At 45.4% G+C, this 22601-nt stretch overlaps 1 protein-coding gene and 1 pseudogene across 1 annotated transcript in view; one reads left to right on the forward strand and one right to left on the reverse strand.

The window, feature by feature from the left end:
• LOC144673028 (uncharacterized) overlaps positions 1-18731 on the forward strand; it is a 135664-nt gene extending 116933 nt beyond the window's left edge. The window contains 4 exon segments of the mRNA XM_078535025.1: positions 6287-6541; positions 7003-7071; positions 13192-13303; positions 18500-18731. Coding sequence (XP_078391151.1) covers positions 6287-6541; positions 7003-7071; positions 13192-13303; positions 18500-18731 — 668 coding nt within the window.
• Positions 18732-19171: 440 nt separating this feature from the next.
• Positions 19172-22281, reverse strand: LOC144673029 (histone H3.3A-like; annotated as a pseudogene).
• Between the last annotated feature and the right edge of the window lie 320 nt (positions 22282-22601).

The raw sequence follows: 22601 nt of genomic DNA on the forward strand, positions 1-22601 counted from the left end.
GGGGGCACGCGCAGTTTGAAAAAGGGTGCGGCGGTGCTGCTGGAGGGAGAGGTCGTGTGTGTTCATATGGCGGCGCATGGCACTGAGTGTGGATCTCAGAATGCGATGGGAACAGCAGTCCGAGAAACGTTTTATGTCCCGGAGATACCTGTAATCCTGGGTGGATTCGAAACAAGAGGGATGGAATTTCAGTTGAAATCCACGTGGGGTGAGTCGGAGACGGAGACAGTCACTGAGAAAGGAAATAAGGCTGTGAAAGCGGGTTTTAGTAAACACCTTGTCAAACATCAGGAGAGAAATGGAAAGCAATGAAGGTGAGCAGTGCAGAAGAGTCAGGCGGAAATCCTGTCAGAGAACAGAACAGTACTTCTTCAGGGAGGGCATTTCTTGAAGAGAGGTGCCCTCTCTTTTAGCCTTTTATTTTTATCTCTATGTTTAATTGACTGCCACCTCTCTTCAAGAAATGCCCCACTAGAGCTGTACCTTGAGTGTCCTGCCATCCATTCTTAATTAGCACTTTTCTTAGATAATATCACCACCTTCAACACCTCTTTGATCCTTTTGTCTGTGACATCTTTTGATTATCTGATCCTATCACGGCTTGCTTATCCCCACAACCACCCCACCCTCAACTTCTCTCTCACCCCGCCCCCCACCTTAGACCAGCTTATATTTCATCTCTCTCCTAACTATACTTCAGTTCTGCCGAAGGGTCGTGAGGACGCGAAACGGCAACTGTTTTCTTCTCAACCGATGCTGCCAGACCTGCTGAGTTTTTCCAGGTAATTCTGTTTTTGTTTTGGATTTCCAGCATCCGCAGTAGCTTTTAGCCTTTTGTTTTTATCACTTTGAATATCTTCTCTGTTGCACATTCAACTTCCGTGAAAAATTTCCTATCGATTTTTCAATTTCAGTGTCATCTTCTTGTAACAATCAAACCCCAAAGCCTAAATCACTTGCCTCAATAGCCAAATTAAATTTCTTGTTATAATTGAGTTCTGCCAAAACTAGTCTCGAAGTTAAGACAGTTTTCAAATTCTCAAATGTCTTCTTAAACTCCAGTATCCATTGAATCTGCTCGTTCTTTTTAAATAGTTCAGTCAGTGCTAGAAATATGTCAAATTTGGGTACAATCTCGTAACTTAAATAGAAACACAGACTCGAAACATCTCGGGCAAACTTTGTCAATCTCTCATATTTAACTCCAGAATATACTCTTCCATGGACTGATGGTCTGTCATCGCAAATTATTCAAACGTTGACCACGCTGCGTAGATTTCCAACAAATCACCTTCAATATAAAACCTATGCACCAATTGCCATAGAAGAGTTAGTCCCTCCTCAGTGTCCAACCCAGCTCCAAAAATAATTGACTCCTAATCTTATTGTTTCCTGGTGCTGCCGAATTCAAAGCGGTGCCCTTCTTCCTCTTGGAAAACGAGGTAACTCGAGTCCACATTTCCACCTCATTTTCCGCTGCTTCTACGGTTCAAATTACCCAAAAAACAGTTGCAATCAGTGGTTGAAAATTTGCTTCTGGCTTCACCATTTTTCACCAGAGATTTCCTCGAGCAATACTTCTGTCAGAAATAGATACAAAGAATGCTTATTCAGCTTACAGCCACTACAGCTCGACGTTCATTCTCTGGAACCATGGTACAATTTGATACTCATTCCCTGAGTAAAGGAGGAATATGGAGCCAGTCTTTCTTAACATTGGTTTAGTCACAAAACCCAGAGAACACAGGCACAAACTTAATTTTCCTTCCATCCACATGGGTGGAAACCAATTCTTTTATATGCTTAATAATAATGCACCACCATTTCCCCAACTAATAACAGAACCTCTCACTTATAACTAGAGCAGGCGCTTCATGTGACAGGATTACAACATTAAGGATGATAACCGTATCTACTTCAGAATAGGTGTGCGGTCAAAGACAGGAGGGTGTGACTACCAGTGAGGCAAGTAACTGGACCCAGCAAGTAGCAATGGACGAGCCTCAGTCCTTGCACTTGTCCAACAGGAATTAATTGCTTGCAGCTTACATAAAAGAGAGCAGTGACTACACCGTGGATGAACGCAGTCCTAAAGGGTCTCATTCAAGCAGGCAAAGTAAAGAATTGAAATGAGCTGTAGAAGAGGACAGCATAGTCAGGCGTATAGATAACAATCTTTGCAGCATGAGCTAAGAGCTGAAAGTCCTGCTGCCCGCAAAATGCCCGTTTTAAGGCTGGAGAGGAACCTGGAATGGGAGGGGGAGGATCCAATTGTTCTGATCCATGTGATATCTCCTTCTGTGGCGCAACATTAACTTTGCTTTCTTTTTCTTAATGATAACGCCCTTGTTAAGAGGCTTGGAGCTTTCCGGTCCATTTCCCCCTTGGCAGCCAGTGATGGTGATATAGTGGTGAGCATAGCTCCCTTCTAAGTAATTGACCCGGGTTCGACTCTCGGCCACCGCAGTCTGTTAGTTTCTAAACCCCTCAGATCTGAAGTTCGCAGCTGAATTTGATCTGTTTCGGTGAAACTCTGTTCCAAAAATACGAGCTGGTTTAATTTTTATAAAAAATATTTCCAACCTCCACTTCTCATCCATTTAAAATGTAACTCAGGTGAATTCCTTGTTGCTGATAATGAAGGCTTTTCCTGAACTGTATTTTTGAGCAGGGAGAGAATTACTCCGATTTAGTAAAATTCGCCAATTATCTGAATTTTCCCCCCTGTTGCTTCCCATTTATTATTTGAATATGGATTCCTGCACAGGGATTGTTTTATTGTTCAAAAGGCGAGACACTGCTCAATTTGGGAATCTGAAATAATGACAGTATTTGCTGAAACACTCATTTGTGCTCCGACAGCATCTGCGGAGAGAAGAAGGGAGGATTCACACTTCAGGTCGATTGAAGTTTTAACGAATAGACCTGCAATCGAAGCGTCGAAATTGCCAGAGCGACTAAGTTCTTCCAGTATTTTCCATTTGAATCATGGAATAGCTAGAACACAGAACGAGGCTATTCGGGCTGTCCAATCTGTGCTGGCCCTCTGAAGGTGCAATTCACCGAATGCTGCTCCCTGTAATCCTGCAATGTTTCACTATTCATCTGAGTGCGGATTGATTCTGTAAATATCAGTCTCTGGCACTATCTGGGAGTGTGGAATTGATTCTGTAAATATCAGTCTCTGGCACTATCTGTGAGTGTGGAATTGATTCTGTCCATATCAGTCTCTTGTGCTACCTGCGATTGTGGGATTCATTCTATCAATGTCAGTCTCTGGTACTATCTGTGATTGTGAGATTAGTTGTGTAAATATCAGTCTCAATCACTACCTGTGAGTGTGGGATTGATTCTGTATCTGTCAATCTCTGACTCACGAACAATCAGCGTTCGGGTGGCACTAAATACCTCATGCGCAGATGTCTGCTGTAAATCAGCAACTAAAATCAACATTTTCTGCAATTCACTTAGATCATTATCTGAGCAAAGGGATTGGGATTGGGAAAAGATCACAGAACATTGAAAAGTGGGGGCTTGACACTTTACAAACCCCAATTTGGCATCATTCCCTGCAGGGGATTTGTTGTTCACAAGCCCATCTTCACTAAGCAATCCTGCAGAAACATGGGAGGAATGAGGGAGGTAGTGATTTGCTGGGACCACGCAATAGTTAATATCTGACAGATTCATTTAATCGAAGTGAAACACTCCGTTACTGATAGCAATACCCAGCAACCCTGACCTGCAAGATTGCAGAGATTACAACAGGGAAAAGGAGGTTAAATATGAGGCTTTGGATCACTCTCTGGCACTGACCCTGAGTGTGTGATTAATAATGTATTTTTCTCCGGTAAAATATCAGTGAGAAATGAGACAGCGTCTTCTACCTTTCCAATTGTATGTTCGTAAAACTGGATTGAACAATGTATTCTGCAGCCGATACTTTGCCTGACTGTCTGTGTCTCACTGCCTGAACTCACCCTGACTTTGTCTTTCACTCCGCCCTTTTTCCCTTTTCTCCCTTGCCCTATAAAACAATGTGAGATTCGCTTACTGAAGGGCCAGAGCACAACATTTGTATTTTTATATTAATTAAACATATTGCTGGCTGTGAATAATCTAATAATGTAAAATTATACCTGTCTTAATCCAGCCAGAGCTGTGATGCGTTTCAGCCCCTGAATCTGGGGAACAGACACTGTGAGCAGAGCTGCGAAACTACAAATAACCCCGGAGAGTCCACAGCAGAGGCCGAGTGGAGTGGGAAGCCTATCCCAGGAACTGACAATCTGGGCGCAGTTTGTCCTGTGAATGTGCAGATGTGAACATTGCGTCAGAGAGAGTGTGTGAAAGGGGCTGGCGGGTTAAAATAATGTCCCCCTGTGTTTCTGTGTCCGCTCTCAGCACCTGATTTCTGTCCCCCTCTTGTGTGAAACAAAATGTTTTCCCTGTCATAGGATGACTCTGCTCTGAAGTGAGAATTAAACGGGAAGATTGAGTTGATTTTGAGATTTCAGTCGAAAAGAAAAGAACGTGTCAGCGAATGGATGAGACAGTGTGACCAGTGCAGAAGTGAAAGAGTTTTAAAACCAAACTAAGGCTTTTTCAGCGAATGAGGCCTTTTTCAAGAGCAACCATTCTGTCATTCTGGACTGTCCGAATTTCAATGGCTTTGGACAGTTTAACAGCAGAAAGGAACAAAATCTTTCATGCAGTAGGACACCCTGATCCCTCTGTAACTCCGAGCTCTGCAATCTCTCATCGTTTATAATATGTGCCCCTTTTTTGTTTGTCCTGCCAAAATGGTCAAACTCACATTTTCCTGCTTAACACCCCATTTGCCATCTCTTTGTCCAATCATGTAACCTATCTACATCCTTCCATCCCCTTCACAACTAACTTTCTTACATCCATTTGTGTGATCGTTACCTCCCTATCTACTTTGACGGTTGTTCAAGTCTCATTTGTCGCTTTTAGAAATGTTTCTGTTCAGGGATTGTTGTGAATGGGGAGTTATTCCTGCCCGGTAAAGTTTGAAAGCGATAGCAGAGTGAATCACCATCAATAAAGGATTTTAAAACATAAACATTTCAACAAGGTCCATTCTTCTGCCTTCTACCCGCATCCCTGCGCATTGATGGTTTCCCAACCATCATCTAACCCCTCCTGCTCTGGGAGAGGAAGTGGGAATGCAGCCTGTGTCTGGGATGGTCAGTATTAGAGGAATGGCCTCTGCTCCTCACAGACATACAGAAGTGGTCACATTAAAAATCCATTGTGTGCTCCAGAGGCCACTCCCTCAGTACCTGCTGCTCCCAGGGGCATTTCCACTTCCTGTGCTGGTGTGGGCCACATTTCTGCTTATGATCGGTAAGTGCAGCAGCTCCATGTGGATCGGGAGTGAGTGGGGCCGAGAATGCGGGAGACTGGAGCCTATAGTGGAGCTTCTGGGGAAGGGGTGGGCATGTCAGCATGGAAATGGGGAGGGGGGAGCCAGGCCTGCACGAATATAGGGGGTGGGAGAATGGAGGCAAGGCCAGCATGGAGTTGGTTTAGAGGGTCCGGCGGCGAGGGGGAGGGGGTTGTGGGGGCAGGGGTCAGAGGTGAGACGGGGGGGAAAACAGGCTTGAGGCAAACATCGTGGTTTATTCGGATTTTCTTAGAAATAAATGGTCCGTTAACCTGATACTTCAAGGTAAGATAATTATCTGCTTTTAACTTGGAATGTGATCTTTAGGGAGACGGGGCACATGGCTACTGCAGTTTGGAACCTCCTGCACACGATGAGGCCGATGGTAATGCAGCACTCGGCCCTGTGCAGAGTCAGCCTGCATGATGCATCCTGGGCTAGAACTTGGACTCCCTGCTTTCGGGATGCAGAGCGAAAAAAATAATGGCCACAGGCCAGTCCTCACCACAAAGGGGCCTGAAAAACCTGCAGCACATTCGGGAGATGTTCCTCGCTACATGTTTTTGTCTCAACTGTAGGGGCCTCTTCAAATGCTGCTCGAACTTTGTTCAAACATTATAAAAGTTTGTAACATTTCTCAGTACTATCCCCGGACAGAGAGAGATGTTTTCTTCAACAAAGTTTACAGTGGACAGACTTTCCCAGTCAAGAGTAGACAGACTGTGTTCACCCGCTTGAAGTCTAATAATTACATCCAGCTAGAAATGGCCTAGAAACATTTGCGTTCCAAAAGAGTTCACAAAAAACGCCAAAGTCACCCCAATTCTTGTCATGAAGTGTTCTCAGGTGTTTTTGTTTCCCGCCACTAATTTTCAGTCCTTCCTGTCATTGACAATTCTCACTCCATCAGCTGGTTCTTACCACACTTCTCCGCTTTTATTATCACCCGCTTCGGCCATATCAGGACCTCTTGTACGGACATCAGTGACCTTATTGCTGCCGAACACTCGGCGCCCCCGGCACATCCAGCCGCAGCGACCCGAAAGTTCTGTCTGGTTTTCTGGATCGCGGAGCTGCTGACCAGGATTGAGCCGCTGTCTGCCGTGAGCGAGCAGAAGGATCGAGAGGAAGGTTGGACGGGCCCGGACTAATGGAAGGGAAAAGGGAAGTTCATCGGGAAAACTTTGAAAGTAGGTGGTAGGATTTTTATTTTCTTCTGTTGTAACACATAGAAGGTGAACTTCAGCCCATTTGACAGGGGGAAACTAAACAAATGAATAGGCCTGGGAACATGCCAAACAAGTTAGAATGTAAAACTGACCAGAAAATTGTTTAAAATTCAGTCTGCACAATTGTTTCTTCAATACTTCCGTTTAGCCGAGTGTCTACAGCTCAAAGTTGATCATTTCGTAATGAACTCAGACACATGATTTATGTTTTGTCTGCACAGCGCAGCCCAAGGCAGTGACCATTGCACTGTTACAGATTCAGATATTAATATCTGTGATAAGCGTGATACAAAGAATCTTTTAGTCAATCATATTGATTGTGAGGTGACTGATTTCTGAGACATTCCAATATTAATTTTGTAGAGTTAAGGAAGGAGCTGTTGACCTCCAGCTGGGCGCTGCTGCTGACCGGGCTAGAGGAGCGAGCGCAGAGTAGGTGAAGAATCCGAAGTCCAAGGGCAGTGTGCAGCCTCCTGCCGCTGGACTCCATGGCAATGGGAGTGGCCCTCCACAGGGAAAGGGAAAACAGTGTCATTCACCCGGCCCTAGGTTGGAGACTAGCCGACTGCTGTTTGCAGGGATAATGGCCAAGCTGGAAGATGATTAGGAGGAGGAACCACCTACAGCCAGAACCGTGTCAACCCCCACCAGAGGAACCGAGCAATGATCAGCATTGATGATAACAGGCACTGCACACAGTGCCAGTGGAAAGGAGCCTAGTGAGCCAGCCAGAGGGAAGGGGGCAAGGCAGCATGAGGCTGAGGCTCAACGTTTACCCCCAGTCAGAGTGAAAACAGCCACATCAGGCCAATGAGACACAGGGCCGCTCACCAGCTGCTTTCACAGCCACAAAAGACTGAGCGTCACTTGTTAACAACTGAACGTACATGGGTGCGAAATGGACAAGGACCGCCCAGCATCACAGATCCAACACCACTTTACCCACCTCCATACATACCAGGGGTCAGACTCCGAGGTGTGGCAGATGGACAAGCACACTTGGCCCTACGAGAGACTCTGGGTGAAATGGAAGCCCTGAGGCAGGAGAATGGTAACTTGCGTACAGAGAACGAGAGGCGGCGGTCTCAATGGAGCAGTTGGATAAGGACACAGCACTACAGTGTGTGATTGCTGCACAGTATGGTGTATCGTTTGAGGGACCTGAAAACGGTGTTCTGTGAACTTGGAACTGACCACTCCTATCCCAGGTAGAGATTTGCAATTGGATGTCATGCAATTAATGAGTATCCCTCCTGCCCCCACTTTAACCATCCCCACCCCATAATGCTGAATTTATAGCCCTTCGATTCCTCTGGGTAGACATAGAGTGTAATCTGTGACTTTACTCTTTCCATTGAAGCTGTGAATCCTGGAAAGCTGCAGGTCATGCGGCACATTGTAGCTCCCTTGAAGGATAATGCTGGGTCCGACAGCAGGCCTGAAGGTGAAAAGGGGCTGAGTACTTGTGGAACTCTCTCTCCGTTACGTGAACTTAGGTCACACTGAGCGGTCACATCATGCCCTCATCCCTGACTTTCCCGTGAACATGCTCACAAGCAGTGGGTCAGACAAACCAGGGCTTATGCCAATTGGATGGCATCTCTCTCTTGTAATGCAACTGGATTAGTAATCTAATAAATCAAAAGTAAATTGTCATCTAAACAATTCGAGCCAGACTGAAGTCCCTACAAACAGTTTCTGCCACAAACATTGGACTGGAGCTCGCCGACAGCCCGCCATACAAATGTGTTCTGTACCCTCCTGACACAGATATCGAGCTCAAAATGAATCGCATCTGGAATACTGTAAGCAACATTCATTTACATAACTATAATACAGTTATTCATCGTATTTATATTGTATATAGTGTTCTCATAAGTCCGACGCACTCAAAGGAGAATAATTGTAAAAACAATCAATTATATATAAAACCGCAAAGTGCAATTGTGAAAATGTGTGAGAGAGAAGGGCAGGTAACGATCGATATTTGGTGAGAGAGAGAGTCACCCATTGGTTCCAGAGAAGTGGAGGATTGAAAATGTCACATCCAAATTCAAAAAAAATGGCAGAAATGTTAAACTGCCCATTGCCGGCCAGCCTGTTTCACGCCAATGGCGGGGAAGCTTAGACAATAATAATCCTGAAATAAATAAATAAATTGAAATAGAGAAATAACTCGGAAGCCTGGCGATCGCCGACACTGGCAGCTTTCCCGGAAGTTTAGTGTGAGTATTAAATGCGCAGATTTCACTATCGTCACATTTTCTCATTGAGAAATGGAGCCACTAGTCTCACGAGGAATTCTTCACGATATAATTGTCCTGACCATGGGGCAACTCAATTTCTACTAGTCAACAATTATGCCAATTTTTGGGTTATGAAGCATTAAAAATCCAGATTGGAATTGAAACAAAGTGAATTCACTGAGAGAAGGTATCCTTTCATCCTCGCCTCTGAGGTAACTGAAGGAAGGCGGCACCCCGACAGTACCACATTGAACCACATCTTCAGTTTCATTTGTGAATGCGAGAAGCTAACCCAAGGTTTCTTTACTTTGGTTACCTTGGTAAAAGGCTATGGGCCAAGTGCTGGTAAATGTGGTTAGGTAGGTAGGACAGGCGCTTCTCACGTGTCGGTGCAGACTCGATGGGCCGAAGGGCCTCTTCTGCACTATGATTCTGTGATTCTGTGAAAATCTGAAAGATGGTGAATGCCATTCATATTCCTCTGTCTTCCTCCTCGCCAATCTTTCGTTTTCTTTTACTGTAACTTTGCCCCTTGAACTCCCTCCTAAACCTCTTCAATTTCTGTCACTAAACCGCAGCTCAGCCCCTACATTTAATCCACTGACTGTCCCTTTACTGAAGTATTTCCTCATGATGGCAGGAGGGATGCAGTACATTTATTTTATAACTGTGAACGGGTAGGATCAGTCCATAAACTATTGCCGCTGACCCAGGGTCACAGTCAAAGAATTAAAGCCAGAGATTTCCCAGCGGGAATTAGAAAATAATTCTACACACAAAGGAAGCTGGAATTTCTCTACTCGGCAATAAATGTTTCACCCGTTGTTTATTTGAAATCTGAGATTAAAAGAGCTTTCTTAAAAGAGGTTATTAAGAAATATGAGGGAAATGCGAAAATATGGAGATAGTTATCAAACAAACAGAAAAACAGAACATGCTCCAGCGAATAAAGGGTCTGAACAAGAGTAAAGGTCGAGGAACAGCCCCTGACCTTCCAACTGGGTATGATAGAGCATTCTGGACTCAACACTGAGTTCAACAATTTTAGATCAGGACATCTGCCTCAATATTGTTCGGTCACGTTTCTTTCTTTACTCCTTCATGTTACATTCGGACCGTTGCTTAGCGGCAATTCACAAACTCAGATGGACACCTCTTTTTTTATTGCTTTCCTACAGCCACTGCAATTTGTTGGTAACCATGGAAACTCTCTCCCTGCTTTCCACCCTCATTGTCATTGTCTTTTGTACATCCCACCTCCTCCCGCACTCCACTGGTTTAACCCCTGTCACATTTACATCTTTCTTCCATTTTGAAAAAAAAATCATCGATCTGAACAGTTCGCATTTTGTCTCCACAGATGTTTTATGAACTGCTGAATATTTCCACAATTTTCTGTTAATTTCGGTTTTCCAGTGTCTGTGCTAGTTTCCTTTTCAATCTGAAGGCATTTTGGAAAAAATCTTGAACGCCATTCATATTCCTCTCACTTTCTTCTTCGCCAATCTTTCAGCTTTCTTGCTCCGCAACTCTGTTTGCCTCTTGAGCTTCGTCCGAACGCCCCTCAATTCCGGACACTAAAACACAGCTCAGTCCCTATGTTGAACACTCTGGCTATCCCTGTAACGAATCCGCCCCCGTGATTATTGCACTGATTTGATCCAAAATTTTGGAATGCTGAGGTAAACATAAAATCAATCGAAGACCTATTTCAGTTTCCTGGGAATCCCGGAATAAGGCCCACAGTGAAAATATTCAAGGCAGGGATTCCAGCATGGAAATTAGGAAACAATTCTATGCACAAAGATTCCCAGAACTTCAGAACTCTCTACAGTACAAGGAAATTAATGCTTGATCGATGGTTGTATTTTAAATCTAAGAATGTAAGATCTTTGTTAGAGGATATTAAGGGCTATGGGGCAAAGGCGAGCATATGGTGATAGTCACCAATCAGCCACAACATCATTGAACATGTTCTAGGGACTAAATGGCCTCAAGAGCAACAAACTTCGAGGGACAACAGATCAACTTCCAACTGGGTAGTCTGCAGCCTTCTGCTCTCAACATTGAGTTCAACAAATTAGATTCTAATATCTGCCTCAATGTTGTTTCGAGAGTGTATTATTTTTCTTATTGCCGGTTTGGTTTGTGACGTTTCTTTCTTTATTCTCCATGTTACATTTGGGCCGTTGCTATGCTGCCACTCCCACCTCACCTGGACACACCTTTTCTTTCCTTATTATACTCCCACAGACACAAAAACTCGGAAATGTTACAACGCAGGAGAAGGTCATTCGATCCATCGTGTCTGAATGAGCAATTCACTTAGTGCCATTCCCCGCCTTCTCCCCGTATGGACGGTCTTCCTTTCGAGATAACAATCTCACTCCCTTCTTTATGCTTCCCTCGAACCTACCTTCACCACATAGTCAGGCGTCAGGCGGTGCATTCCAGAACTTAACCACTTTCTGCGAGAAAAATATGTTTTTTTCGTCGTGTCTCTTTTGCTTTATTTCAAACAACTACTTTAAAGCTGCGCTAGCTCGAAGTTGATCATTTCACGGATGAGAACACTTGCTTCCCATCCAACCTTTCCAGACCTTTCGCGATCTTCAATCCCTCTAGCAAATCTCTTCTCAACCTTCCTTTCTCCCAAGGGAATCAGTCCTAACTTCTCCAATCTATCTTCACAACTGAAGCTCCTCATCCTAGGAAACATTCTCGTGAACATTTTCTGCCTTCCTTCCAACATCCTTCACATTTTCACATTCTTCCAAAAGGGAAGCGCCCAGAACCGGGCGGGATGCACCAGCTGAGGCTGAACCAGAGCCTTCTATATATCTTGTTTATCTTATTCCCATTACAACACTCTTTGAGTTTTAGTGCCGTGAAAACCATTGCCTCCTGCCCTCTCAGACAATCACTTTCGAAGTGACCCCATAAACTTCGGATCAGACCTAAGTTGTGCAGGCCTTCCACATCCAGTTGTGAATAGTGGTGGACAATTAAACACTGACTGGACAAGGAAGCTCCACAAATAAATGATGGCCTTACCAGCGGTTTTCACATCCATGAAGCAACAATAAAAAAACTGTCAATGTATTCCGGGAATGGCAGCAATCCTACCCCGGGGTCCTATTCCAGTCACTGTTGAAATGGTTCCATAGTGGCCCAATCCGCTTCTTCGACACTTTGACGGATACCACAAGGCCACCCTCTGTTTCACTCAGATTCATGTCAAGGACAGTTTCCAGTTGGCATGAAACAGGGGAACAAACTTTATTGAAATAAATTGTAGTTGATGGAGATGCCTTTAAAGCCTTGGTTTTTTGCCAGAATTACTTCTCAAACCCCTTGAGACATTCGTGGATTAATCCGTAATATCCCTGTTTGTGAAGGTGTGTGCGCCGGATCAAGATCAAAGAGCAAAAGAAAATCGAATGTCCTCTGTAACTTCTGCTCTAACCCAGAAACGTTTATCATTCGATTAACCAGACAAACCCGTTAGTTCATTAGAATGATCTGAAGAGGAAGAGATGCTTCAGCACAACTGTGCGCGCTCGCTTTAAAGGGAATTTCGATCCTATCGTTCTTCTTTATATTCACATGTCATTCTAAATGCTTCCCTCTGACTTAAAAATGCTCAGCTCTTTGCCTGGTTAATTTGAAAAAAAAGCAAAAGCGCCATTGAAATTAGAACTCAGCATTGCCTGCATTACTGATGCAAGATATCACGCACCAAACCACAGCACAAAGTTATAAACGACACCAGGCTGCGATGTTTTGAACCATATTCCACTATTTGGTGTAAACTTATTGGGAATTCTTCATCTGCTATGGGGCTTGGTGGCAGCGAGAATTGAGAATTTTCAGGAAGGGAAATTAAGGCAGATATTCAGCCAGTAAGTTCTGGAATGTTTGAGAAGCTGGGAGACACATGATAAACCTGCTCCTATTTCTCATGTTCTTACAGACACCACACAGAGGAAACACCAGGGTTATATCGAACTTGGAGTGGAAGCAGTGCTGATTCACCAGTGGGATTCCGGAGTTCAGTAGTTTACTTTTGGAGTTCATGTTTCCTCATCCTAGATTCGTGTAATCATAGAATGGGCTGTTTGGCCCATCATGTCTGTGCTGGCTCTTTGCAGGAGAAATTATTCTACTATCATTTCCCCGCCTTTTCCCTGATCCCTGCACACTTTTTCTTTTCTTTTCAGGGATTCAAGTTTTCCTATTGCCTTGATTTACAGAGTTTATTTTTCCTTCTTCATTATGTCTGTCTTCAGTACTTTCCCCTTCACAGGTGAGATGAGAGTGGCTGACCTCGACATCAAGACAGCTTTTGTCCGAGTGCAACGTCAAGGATCCCGAGCACAACAGGAGTTAATGGGAAGCAGGGAGAAAACGCTCCGCTGGTTGGAGTCATAACCATCACAAAGGTAAGTTGATGTTGGAGGTCAATCATCTAAGTTACAGGACATCACTGCAGGAAATCCTCAGGGCAGACACCTCGGCCTAAACACCTTCAGCTGCTTCATCAATGACTTTCCCTCCATCATAAGGCCAGAAGTGCGGATGTTCACTGATGATGGTACAATGTTCAGCACCATTCGAAAATCCTCACACACTGAAGCAGTCCATGTCCAAATGCATCAAGACAAGGACAATATCCAGGCTTGGGTTGACAAGTAGCAAGTAACATTCGTGCCGCACAAGCGCCAGGCAATGACCATCTCCAACAAGAGAGGATCTAGTCATTGCTCCTTGAGTCCAATGGCATTGTCATTACTGATTCTCTCATGATCAAAATCCTGGGATACCATTGACCAGAAACTGAACTGGACTAGCCATACAAATGCAGTGGCAGCAAGACAGGTTAGAGGCGAGGAACCCTGCGGCGAGTAACTCACCTGATGACTCCCCAAAGACTGTCCTCCATCTATATGGCACAAGTCAAGAGTGTGTTTCAATACTCTGCACTGGCCTGGATGAGTGCAGCAACAACCCTCCAGAAGCTTGACACCATCCAGGACAAGATAACCCGCTTGACTGGCACCCCATCCACCCAACATTCCTCCAACACTAGAGTACAGTAGCAGCAGTGTTCTTCATCCAGCTGATGCACTGTAGGAACTCACCAAGGCTCCTTGGACAGCAAATTCCAAACCCACGAACACTGCCATCTAGAAGAAGGGCAGCAGATGCACAGGAACGCCGCTACTTGGGAGTTCCCCTCCAACCCTCACACCATTCTGACCTGGAAATATATCGCCGTTCCTTCACTACCTCTGGATCAATACCCTAGAAATACCCCTCCCCCCACAGCTAACGGCACTGTGGGTGTACCTACACCACGTGGAATGGACAAGGAAGCTCAGCAGCACTTTCCCAAGGGCAACTAGGGATGAGATTTTATTCTCTACACATTGACAACCGTGCTTGATGCTGATCTGGTCTAAAATTCTGCATTCCCTCCCTAAACTACTCCACTTCTCCAGCTCCTTCTGATCTTTAAGATGTTATTTAAAAACTTATGCTTTGACCAAGCTTTTGTCATCTGATCTAATATCTCCTTCTGTGGCTCAGCATCATTTTTGCTTCATTTGTAATTATACCCCTCTTGTTAAGAGTTTTTTGACTTATTGCTATGTACTTATGCTGGCATTTAGTGATGGTGGTATAGTGGTGAGCATAGTTGCCTTCCAAGCAGTTGACCTGGTTTCGATTCCCGGCCATCGCAGTTTCTTGGTTTTTAAACCTCCAAATCAGAAACCCCAAGCTTGAAGCTGAATTTGATCCGTTTCGGTGAGATTTTGCTCCGAACACACGGGCGGGTTTAATAGAAATATAATTATTTCCCACCTCCACTTATCTTCCATTCAAAATGTAACTCAGATGTATTCCTTCTTGATGATAATGAAGGTTGTCCCTGAGCTGCAGTGTGGAGCCGGGATAGAATTAGTCGGATTTGTAAAATTCAGCGATTCTCTGAATATTTTCACTCTGCTGTTTCCAATTTCTTATTTGAATATCGATTGCTGCGCAGGGATTGTTTTATTGTTCATAAAGTGACAGACTGCTCACGCTGGGAATCTGAAATAATAAAAGAAGGTGCTGGAAAAACTCAGCAGGTCCTGCAGCATCTGTGGAGACAGGATATGGGGTTTCACATTTCACCTTGATTGAAGATTTAACGAATAGACCCGTTATCGAAGCTTTGAAACTGCCGGAGCTACTCAGTTCTCCCAGTATTTTCCATTAGAATCATAGAATGGCTACATCACTGAAAGAGGCTATTCGGGCAGTCTAATCTGTGCTGGCCCTCTAAATGAACAATTCACCCAATGCCACTCCCCGTAACCCTGCAATGCTTTCCTATACCAGTAAGTGCGGATGGATTCTATAAATAAGTCTCTGGTACCGTCTGCGATTGTGGAATTGATTCTGTAAATATCAGTCTCTGATACTGTCTGTAATTGTGAGATTGATTCGATCAACTTCAGCCCCTGGCACTATCTGCGAGTATGGGATTGATTCTGTAAATATCAGTCTCTGATACTGTCTGTAATTGTGGGATTGATTCGATCAATTTCAGCCCCTGGCACTATCTGCGAGTATGGGATTGATTCTGTAAATATCAGTCTCTGATACTGTCTGTAATTGTGGGATTGATTCGATCAATTTCAGCCCCTGGCACTATCTGCGAGTGCGGGATTGATTCTGTAAATATCAGTCTCTGATACTGTCTGTAATTGTGGGATTGATTCGATCAATTTCAGCCCCTGGCACTATCTGCGAGTGTGGAATTGATTCGATGAACATCAGTCTTTGGTACCATCGGTGGGTGTGGGATTGATTCTGTAAATATCAATCTCTGTTACTAGCTGTGGGTGTGGGATTGATTCTGTAAATATCAATCTCTGTTACTAGCTGTGAGTGTGGAATTGATTCTGTATCTATCCGTCTCCGACTCACGAACAAGCAGCGTTCGGTTTGGGACTAAATACCTCATGCGTGGTCTTCCGCTGCAAATCAGTAATTGAAATCAACATTTTCTGCAATTCACTTTGATCAGCATCTAAACATAAAAACTGGAGATGTGGAAACGGTCAGAAAACAATGAAAAATCGGACTTGTCCTTTTAGGAAGCTCAATTTGGGATCATTCCCCACAGGGCATTTGCTGTTTACGATCCCATCTTCACAAAGAAATCCTGCAGAAACATAGGTGGAGTGAGGGGGCTAGCGAGTTTGCTGGGACTGTGCAATAGTTAATACTTACTCACCTCTGAAGTGAGAATTAAACGGAAAGATTTAGTTGATTTTATGATTTCAGTAGGAAAGTAGAGAACATGTCAGCGAATGGGTGAGAGAGTGCGAGCGCAGCAGCAATAAAAGAGGTTTAAGTCGAGACTGAGGCTTTTTCAGCGAATGAGACGTTTGCAAAAGCAACCATTCTGGTCTGAGACAGGAAGGATCTAGCATGAGACTCTGGACTGTCCTATTTTCAATGGTATTGGAGAGTTTAGCAGCACACAGAAACCAAATGATTCATGCACTAGGACACCCAAACTCCTTTGCATCTCAGAGCTCTGCAATCTCTCACCGGTTGGATTATGTGCCTCTTTTTTGTCCGTCCTGTCAAAATGGACAACCTGACGTTTTACTACTTTCTACTCCATTCGCCATGTCTTTGTCCAATCACGTAACATATCTAGATGCTTACGCCCTCTTCACAACTTACTTTCCGACCTACAGTTGTGTCGTACTTACTTTACAGCCTTGCCGCATGTTCAAGTCTCATTTGTCACTTTTAGAATGTTGTGAAGGGGTTGTGATTCCCGCCGGTAATTTTTGAAAGCGACAGCAGAACGAACCACAATTTATACAGGATTTTAAAACATGAACATTTCACCAGCTGTAATTCCCTGCCTTCTCCCCGCAACCCCGCACATTGTTAATTTTCCAATCATCAATAATCCCCTCTTGCTCCGGGACAGGAAGTGGGAATGCAGCCTGTGTCTGGGACGGTCAGTATTAGAGGAATGGCCTCTGCACCTCACAGACATACAGAAGTGGGCACATTAAAAATCCTTTGTGTGTTCCAGAGGCCACTGCCCCAGTATCTGCTGTTCCCAGGGGCATTTCCACATCCTGTGCTGGCCGGTGCCCCTTTTCTACTTGTGATCGGGAAGTGAAGAAGCTCCATGTGGATCAGGAGTGAGCAGGACCGAGAATGCGAGAGGTTGGAGCCTTGGGCCCGAGCGGGGAGAGGCCGCAACGTTTGAAATTGGGCGCGGGTGAAGGGCGAGGCCGGAACCAGGTGGATCCCGAGAGAGGGAGGAGTGGCGAATGTAAACAATTATTGTGATATTGGGGAAGGGGAGGGGGGAATCAGGCCAGCATGGAGACGGGGGAGGGGGAGTCAGGCCAGCATGGAGACGGGGGAGGGGGAGTCAGGCCAGCATGGAGACGGGGGAGGGGGAGACAGGCCAGCACGGAGACGAGGGAGGGGGAGTCAGGCCAGGATGGAGACGGGGGAGGGGGAATCAAGCCAGCATGGAGACGGGGGAGGGGGATCCAGGACGGCATGGAGACGGGGGAGGGGGAGTCAGGCCAGCATGGAGACGGGGGAGGGGGGGTCAGCCCAGCATGGAGACGGGGGAGGGGGGGTCAGGCCAGCATGGAGACGGGGGAGGGGGAGACAGGCCAGCATGGAGACAGGGGAGGGCGTTCCAGGACAGGATGGAGACGGGGGAGGGGGATCCAGGACGGCATGGTGATAGAGGGTGGGAGGAGGGAAGCATGACCGGCATGGAGTTGTTTTTAGTGGGGGAGGCGGGTGAGAGGGGGGAAGAACTGGCTTGAAACAACTATCCTGATTTTTTTCGGATATTCTTTAAAATAAATGGCCCGTTAACCTAATCTTTCCGTGTGTAAGGGCTGTGACATTGGGAGAATTCTCTGCTTCATCCTCCGAATGTGATCTTTAGGGAGACGGGGCACATTCCTGCTGCAGTTTGAAACATCCTCCACATGATGAGGCCGCTAGTAATGTAGAACTCGGCCCTTTGCTGAGTCAGCCCGCATGGTGCACCCTGGGCTAGAAATTGGACTCCCTGCTTTCGGGATGGAGAGAAAATAAAATATGACCGCAGGTCAGTCCTCACCACAAGGGGACCTGCAAAACCTCCAGCACATTCGGGAGATGATCCTCGCTACATGTTTATCTCAACCACGGAACTCTCTTCATCTGCCGCCCGTGCTTCATTCAAACATTGTTTCAGTTTCCACCCTTTCTCAGTGCCATCCCCGCATTGGGAGATGTTTTCTTCAACTTAGTTTAGAGTGGACAAAATGTCCACTTGAGGTTTAATAATTACACCCAAATGAAAATGGTCTAGAAACATCTGCATTCCAATAGAGATCAAACAAATCTCTAGATTGGTATAGTCACTAATCCTTGTCATAAACTGTTCCCAGATCTTTTTGCTTCCCGTCACTAATTTTCAGTCTTTTCTGACCATTGCTGCCATTCTGACCATTGACCATTCTCACTCCCTCAGCAGGTTCCTATCAGGCTTTTCCCACTATTATTACCATCTCTTTCAGCCATCTGGACATCAGTGACCTTATTGCTGCCGAGCACTCGGCGTCCCCGGCAGATCCAGCCGCAGCGACCCGAAAGTTATGTCTGGTTTTCTGGATCGCGGAGCTGCTGACCAGGATCGAGCCGCTGTCTGCCGTGAGCGTCAAGAAGGATCGAGAGGAAGGTGGGGGCGCGCACTGTCAAATAGAAGGGGCGAGGGAAGGTCTTGGGGAAAATTTTGAGATTAAGCGGTAAGATTTGTTCTTTATTTTCTCCGACTGTAACATCGAGAAGGCCGCAGTGACAGGGAAAAGCGAGGTTAGTGAATAGGCCTGGGGTCATGGCGAACAACGTAGAGTGTAAAACTAGCCAGAAAACTGCTTAAAAAATCAATCTGCACAATCATTTATTCAATACCTCCGATTAGACATACATGTATAGGTCAAACTCGACCATTTCATTTTTTGTAAAGATACTAATGTTTATTTTGCAACCTGAGCCAAGAGTTCGAAGGAATGTTTACAAAATCTTTCGCTATTTCCTCATTAAGTCACGATCAACACTCAAAACTAACAAAAATTCAAAATAAAGGCCCAGCCCCCACAAGAAGCCAAACCTAAGGTCCAATAATGTTTTAGAAAATGTTTAAATGTGACTTCAAAATAGTCTGGAGGAAATGTGATGAAGCAAAGAGTTTAAGCACGCTGCCCCCGGTTCCGTCGTCCAATCTGGGTGTCTTTGGGCATTACGGTAACTCTTTTGGCATGGATGGCACACAGGTTGGTGTCCTCAAACAGGCCAACCAAGTAGGCCTCTCTGGCTTCCTGAAATGCTCCAATTGCTGCACTCTGAAACCTCAGGTCAGTTTCGAAGCCCTGGGCAATTTCCCTCACCAGGCGCTGGAAGGACAGTTTATGGATAAGCAATTTGGTAGAATTCTGGTATCGGTGGATTTCTCGGAGCGCGACTGTACCCGGCCTGTAGCGATGAGATTTCTTCACTTCGCCAGTGGAGGGACATTTCCGGGCTGCCTTGGTGGCAGCTGCTTCCTGGGCGCTTTGCCGCTGGTGGATTTACAGAGGCAGATACTAATAGCTGCAATAAACAAAGAACCCTTTTATTCAATCCTATTCATTGCGAATTGACTGATTTCGGAGACATTCAGATATTCCTTTTGCAGAGTTAAAGAAGGAGCTGAAGGCCGCCCAGCACACTGTTGATCTGCAGCTGGGCGCTGCTGCTGACCGGGCTGCAGGAGCGAGCGCACAGAAGGTGAAAAAGTGAAGACCAAGGTCAGTGTGCAGCCTCCTGCCGCTGGTCACTATGGCAATGGGAGTGGCCCTCCACAGAAAAAGGGAAAACAGTGTCATTCACCCGGGCCTGGGTTGGAGATTAGCCGACTGCTGTTTGCAGGGATAATGGCCAAGCTGGAGGATGAGGAGGAGGAGGAACCACCTACCACCAGGACCGTGTGAACCTCCACCTCTGGAACCGAGCGGTGCTCAGCATTAGTGAAAACGGACACTCTGTACAGTGACAGCGGAAAGGAGCCGAGTGAGGCAGCCAGAGGGAAGGAGGAAAGGCAGCAGGAGGCTGAGACTCAACGTTTAGCCCCCGGTTAGAATGAAAACAGCCACATCAGGCCAATGAGACACATAGCCCCTCACCAGCTGTATTCACAGCCACATTCTGCTGGACTTCACTTGGTATCAGCTGAACTCACATGGGTGGGTAATGCACATGCGCAGTCCAGCATCGCAGATCCAACATCACTTTATCCACCTCCCTACCTACTAGAGTTCAGCTACTGTGTGTGACAGGCTGAAATGCAAGCCGTGAGACAGGAGAATGTTATCCTGTGTGTAGAGAACGATAGACCTCGGGCTCAATTGAACAGCTGGGCCAAGGTACGAACATGTCCTCTGTGTGACAAGCTGGGTAAGAATTCTCTGTCCCATGCTGCACTCCACAAATCAGCAGCTTCCTCTCCAGTGTGTGATTGCCGGGACCCTGCACATTATGATGAATTGTTTGAGGCGCCTGAAAACAGATCTGTGTCAATAGAGATTCTGCCATTGAATGTAGTGAAATTCACGTGGATCATCCCCACAACCACACCCCACCCCCACCCCACGCCCCCCCAAACCCCGCCCCCGTTCCCCCACCCCCTCCACGGCTTCTGAATTTATAGCCCTTGGATTTGTCTGGGGAGCAAGATAAAGTAATCTGCGAGTTTCCTCTTTCCATTGAAGCTGTCAATCCTGGAAAGCTCATGCGGGACATTTTTGGTCCCTTGGAGGGGAAGGACAGTGGCAATTGACAGCAGGTCTGAAGATGAAAAGTGGGTGAGTGTTTGTGGAACCCTCCCTCCATTATGTGAACTTAGGTCAAACTGAGAGTCCACATCATGTTCTCACCCTCGACTTTCCCCAGAATATGCTCACAAGCAGTGGATCAGAGAGACTGGGGCCTACATTAATTGACTGGCCTTTTTCTCTGGACATGTGACTGGATTAGTAATCCAGGGAGGTTAATACTCAGGGGACGCAGGTTCAAATCCAACTACAGCAACTGATCGAATTTCAAATCAGTTGAGAAATTCTGGGATATAAAACTAATTTAAATAATGCTGACCCACATTAGACTATCATCGGTTGTTGTTATAAAACATTAGGTTTATAAATGTCCTTTAGGGATGGAAACCTGCTGTCCTTACCCAGTCTGACCTGCAGAAATGTGGTTGTCTCTTAACCATTCTCAAGGGATGAGGATGCCGGCCTTGTCAGGGATGTTACATCGGAGAGAATGAAGAAAGTCTTTGCTCTACCACTCTGTAAGGCATATGGTGGCCTGTCTAGTTAAGCCTCGAAGCTTTGAGTTATTCTTGTCTCCGGGTTGGGAATTTAAATGAGAAATCTCAGCGATCACGCTTTGAATCGCTCTTTATGATGGTTCAATGTCCATCATTGAAACATTTTAAAAAATATTTTACAAACAGACCAGCAGTTATTCCCAGAATTATGCAGACCTCAGGGGGTAACTGCCAATTAACCACACATGAATGCCGAAATTACAAAGTTACAGGGCCCTCAAGAATCCATTTTCACACAAAGGATACCTGCTGGAGGCAGGATTGAGGAATGGGAGTGGGAAAGGAGATTTGAGGCAAGTACAATTCACTCAGGAAATGAAATCACATTGTCTAGTTTTCACATTCCATCATGTTTTAGCAGCAACACACATTTGCAGCCATAGGACTATCAGGGTCTCAAATTAATTCCCTAACTTTCAGAACCCTGGGCACGAGAAGGTGGAACTGCAACATCGTCAAATGTGTTTTCTAGCACCGGAAAAATTGGAGACTCTGAAAAATGTAGAAAAGAGAAACCTGGTTATAAGCCGCCTGGTACATGCACTCTTCACTAGTGATGTCCTGCACAACTCAAGCTGCAGGGGCGCAGCTTCTACAGCAGACGGGAGGAAGCCTTTATCCTTGAAGGTCATTGAGACAGTCAAGGATGAGTGCATATATCAACCAGTAACCAGGCATTTAAAAAGCAATTGAATGCATTGCATGTGATTCCCAGGATCTGCTGGGTTGTGAACTAAACACTCGGTCTGGGTCCAAATGTTTCACTCAGAAAGCCTTTGTCTTGTGATTTTAATAAGCGAATGTGTTACCTTCCCGGAGTTCATGAGACAGCATCATCGACAGGATGGAGAGCCAGTGACGGGAGAGACAGCTGAACCGAATAATAAACAGCTGCTTCACTGCATGGTGAACATAAATATATTCAGTTTTCATTTTAACATTTGGGTATTTTTTTCCCCTCATTGGGTTCCTGGTCGGGAAATGTTTCAAGAGGAAAAATAAATCCCTATCATTATTAAAAGTCCCAAAATGGGGTCAGAAGGAGTGTTATTTTGCCAGGATTTGCCACAAAACAGATAACCTGAATTGATGATATTTTCATTGTCTCCGAACTCTCCTAGACTTTCACTGCAGGTACAGAATATACATTTTTTCCTCAGTCGTGCGCATTATTGAGCATAGGCGTGTGCCGCGTATTCACTGACAATTCCCCATATTGGCAACTTCCCTGGAAGTTTGGTGTGAGTATTACA

The sequence above is a fragment of the Cetorhinus maximus genome, unplaced genomic scaffold (assembly GCF_964194155.1).
Source record: "Cetorhinus maximus unplaced genomic scaffold, sCetMax3.hap1.1 HAP1_SCAFFOLD_204, whole genome shotgun sequence".
NCBI lineage: Eukaryota > Metazoa > Chordata > Chondrichthyes > Lamniformes > Cetorhinidae > Cetorhinus > Cetorhinus maximus.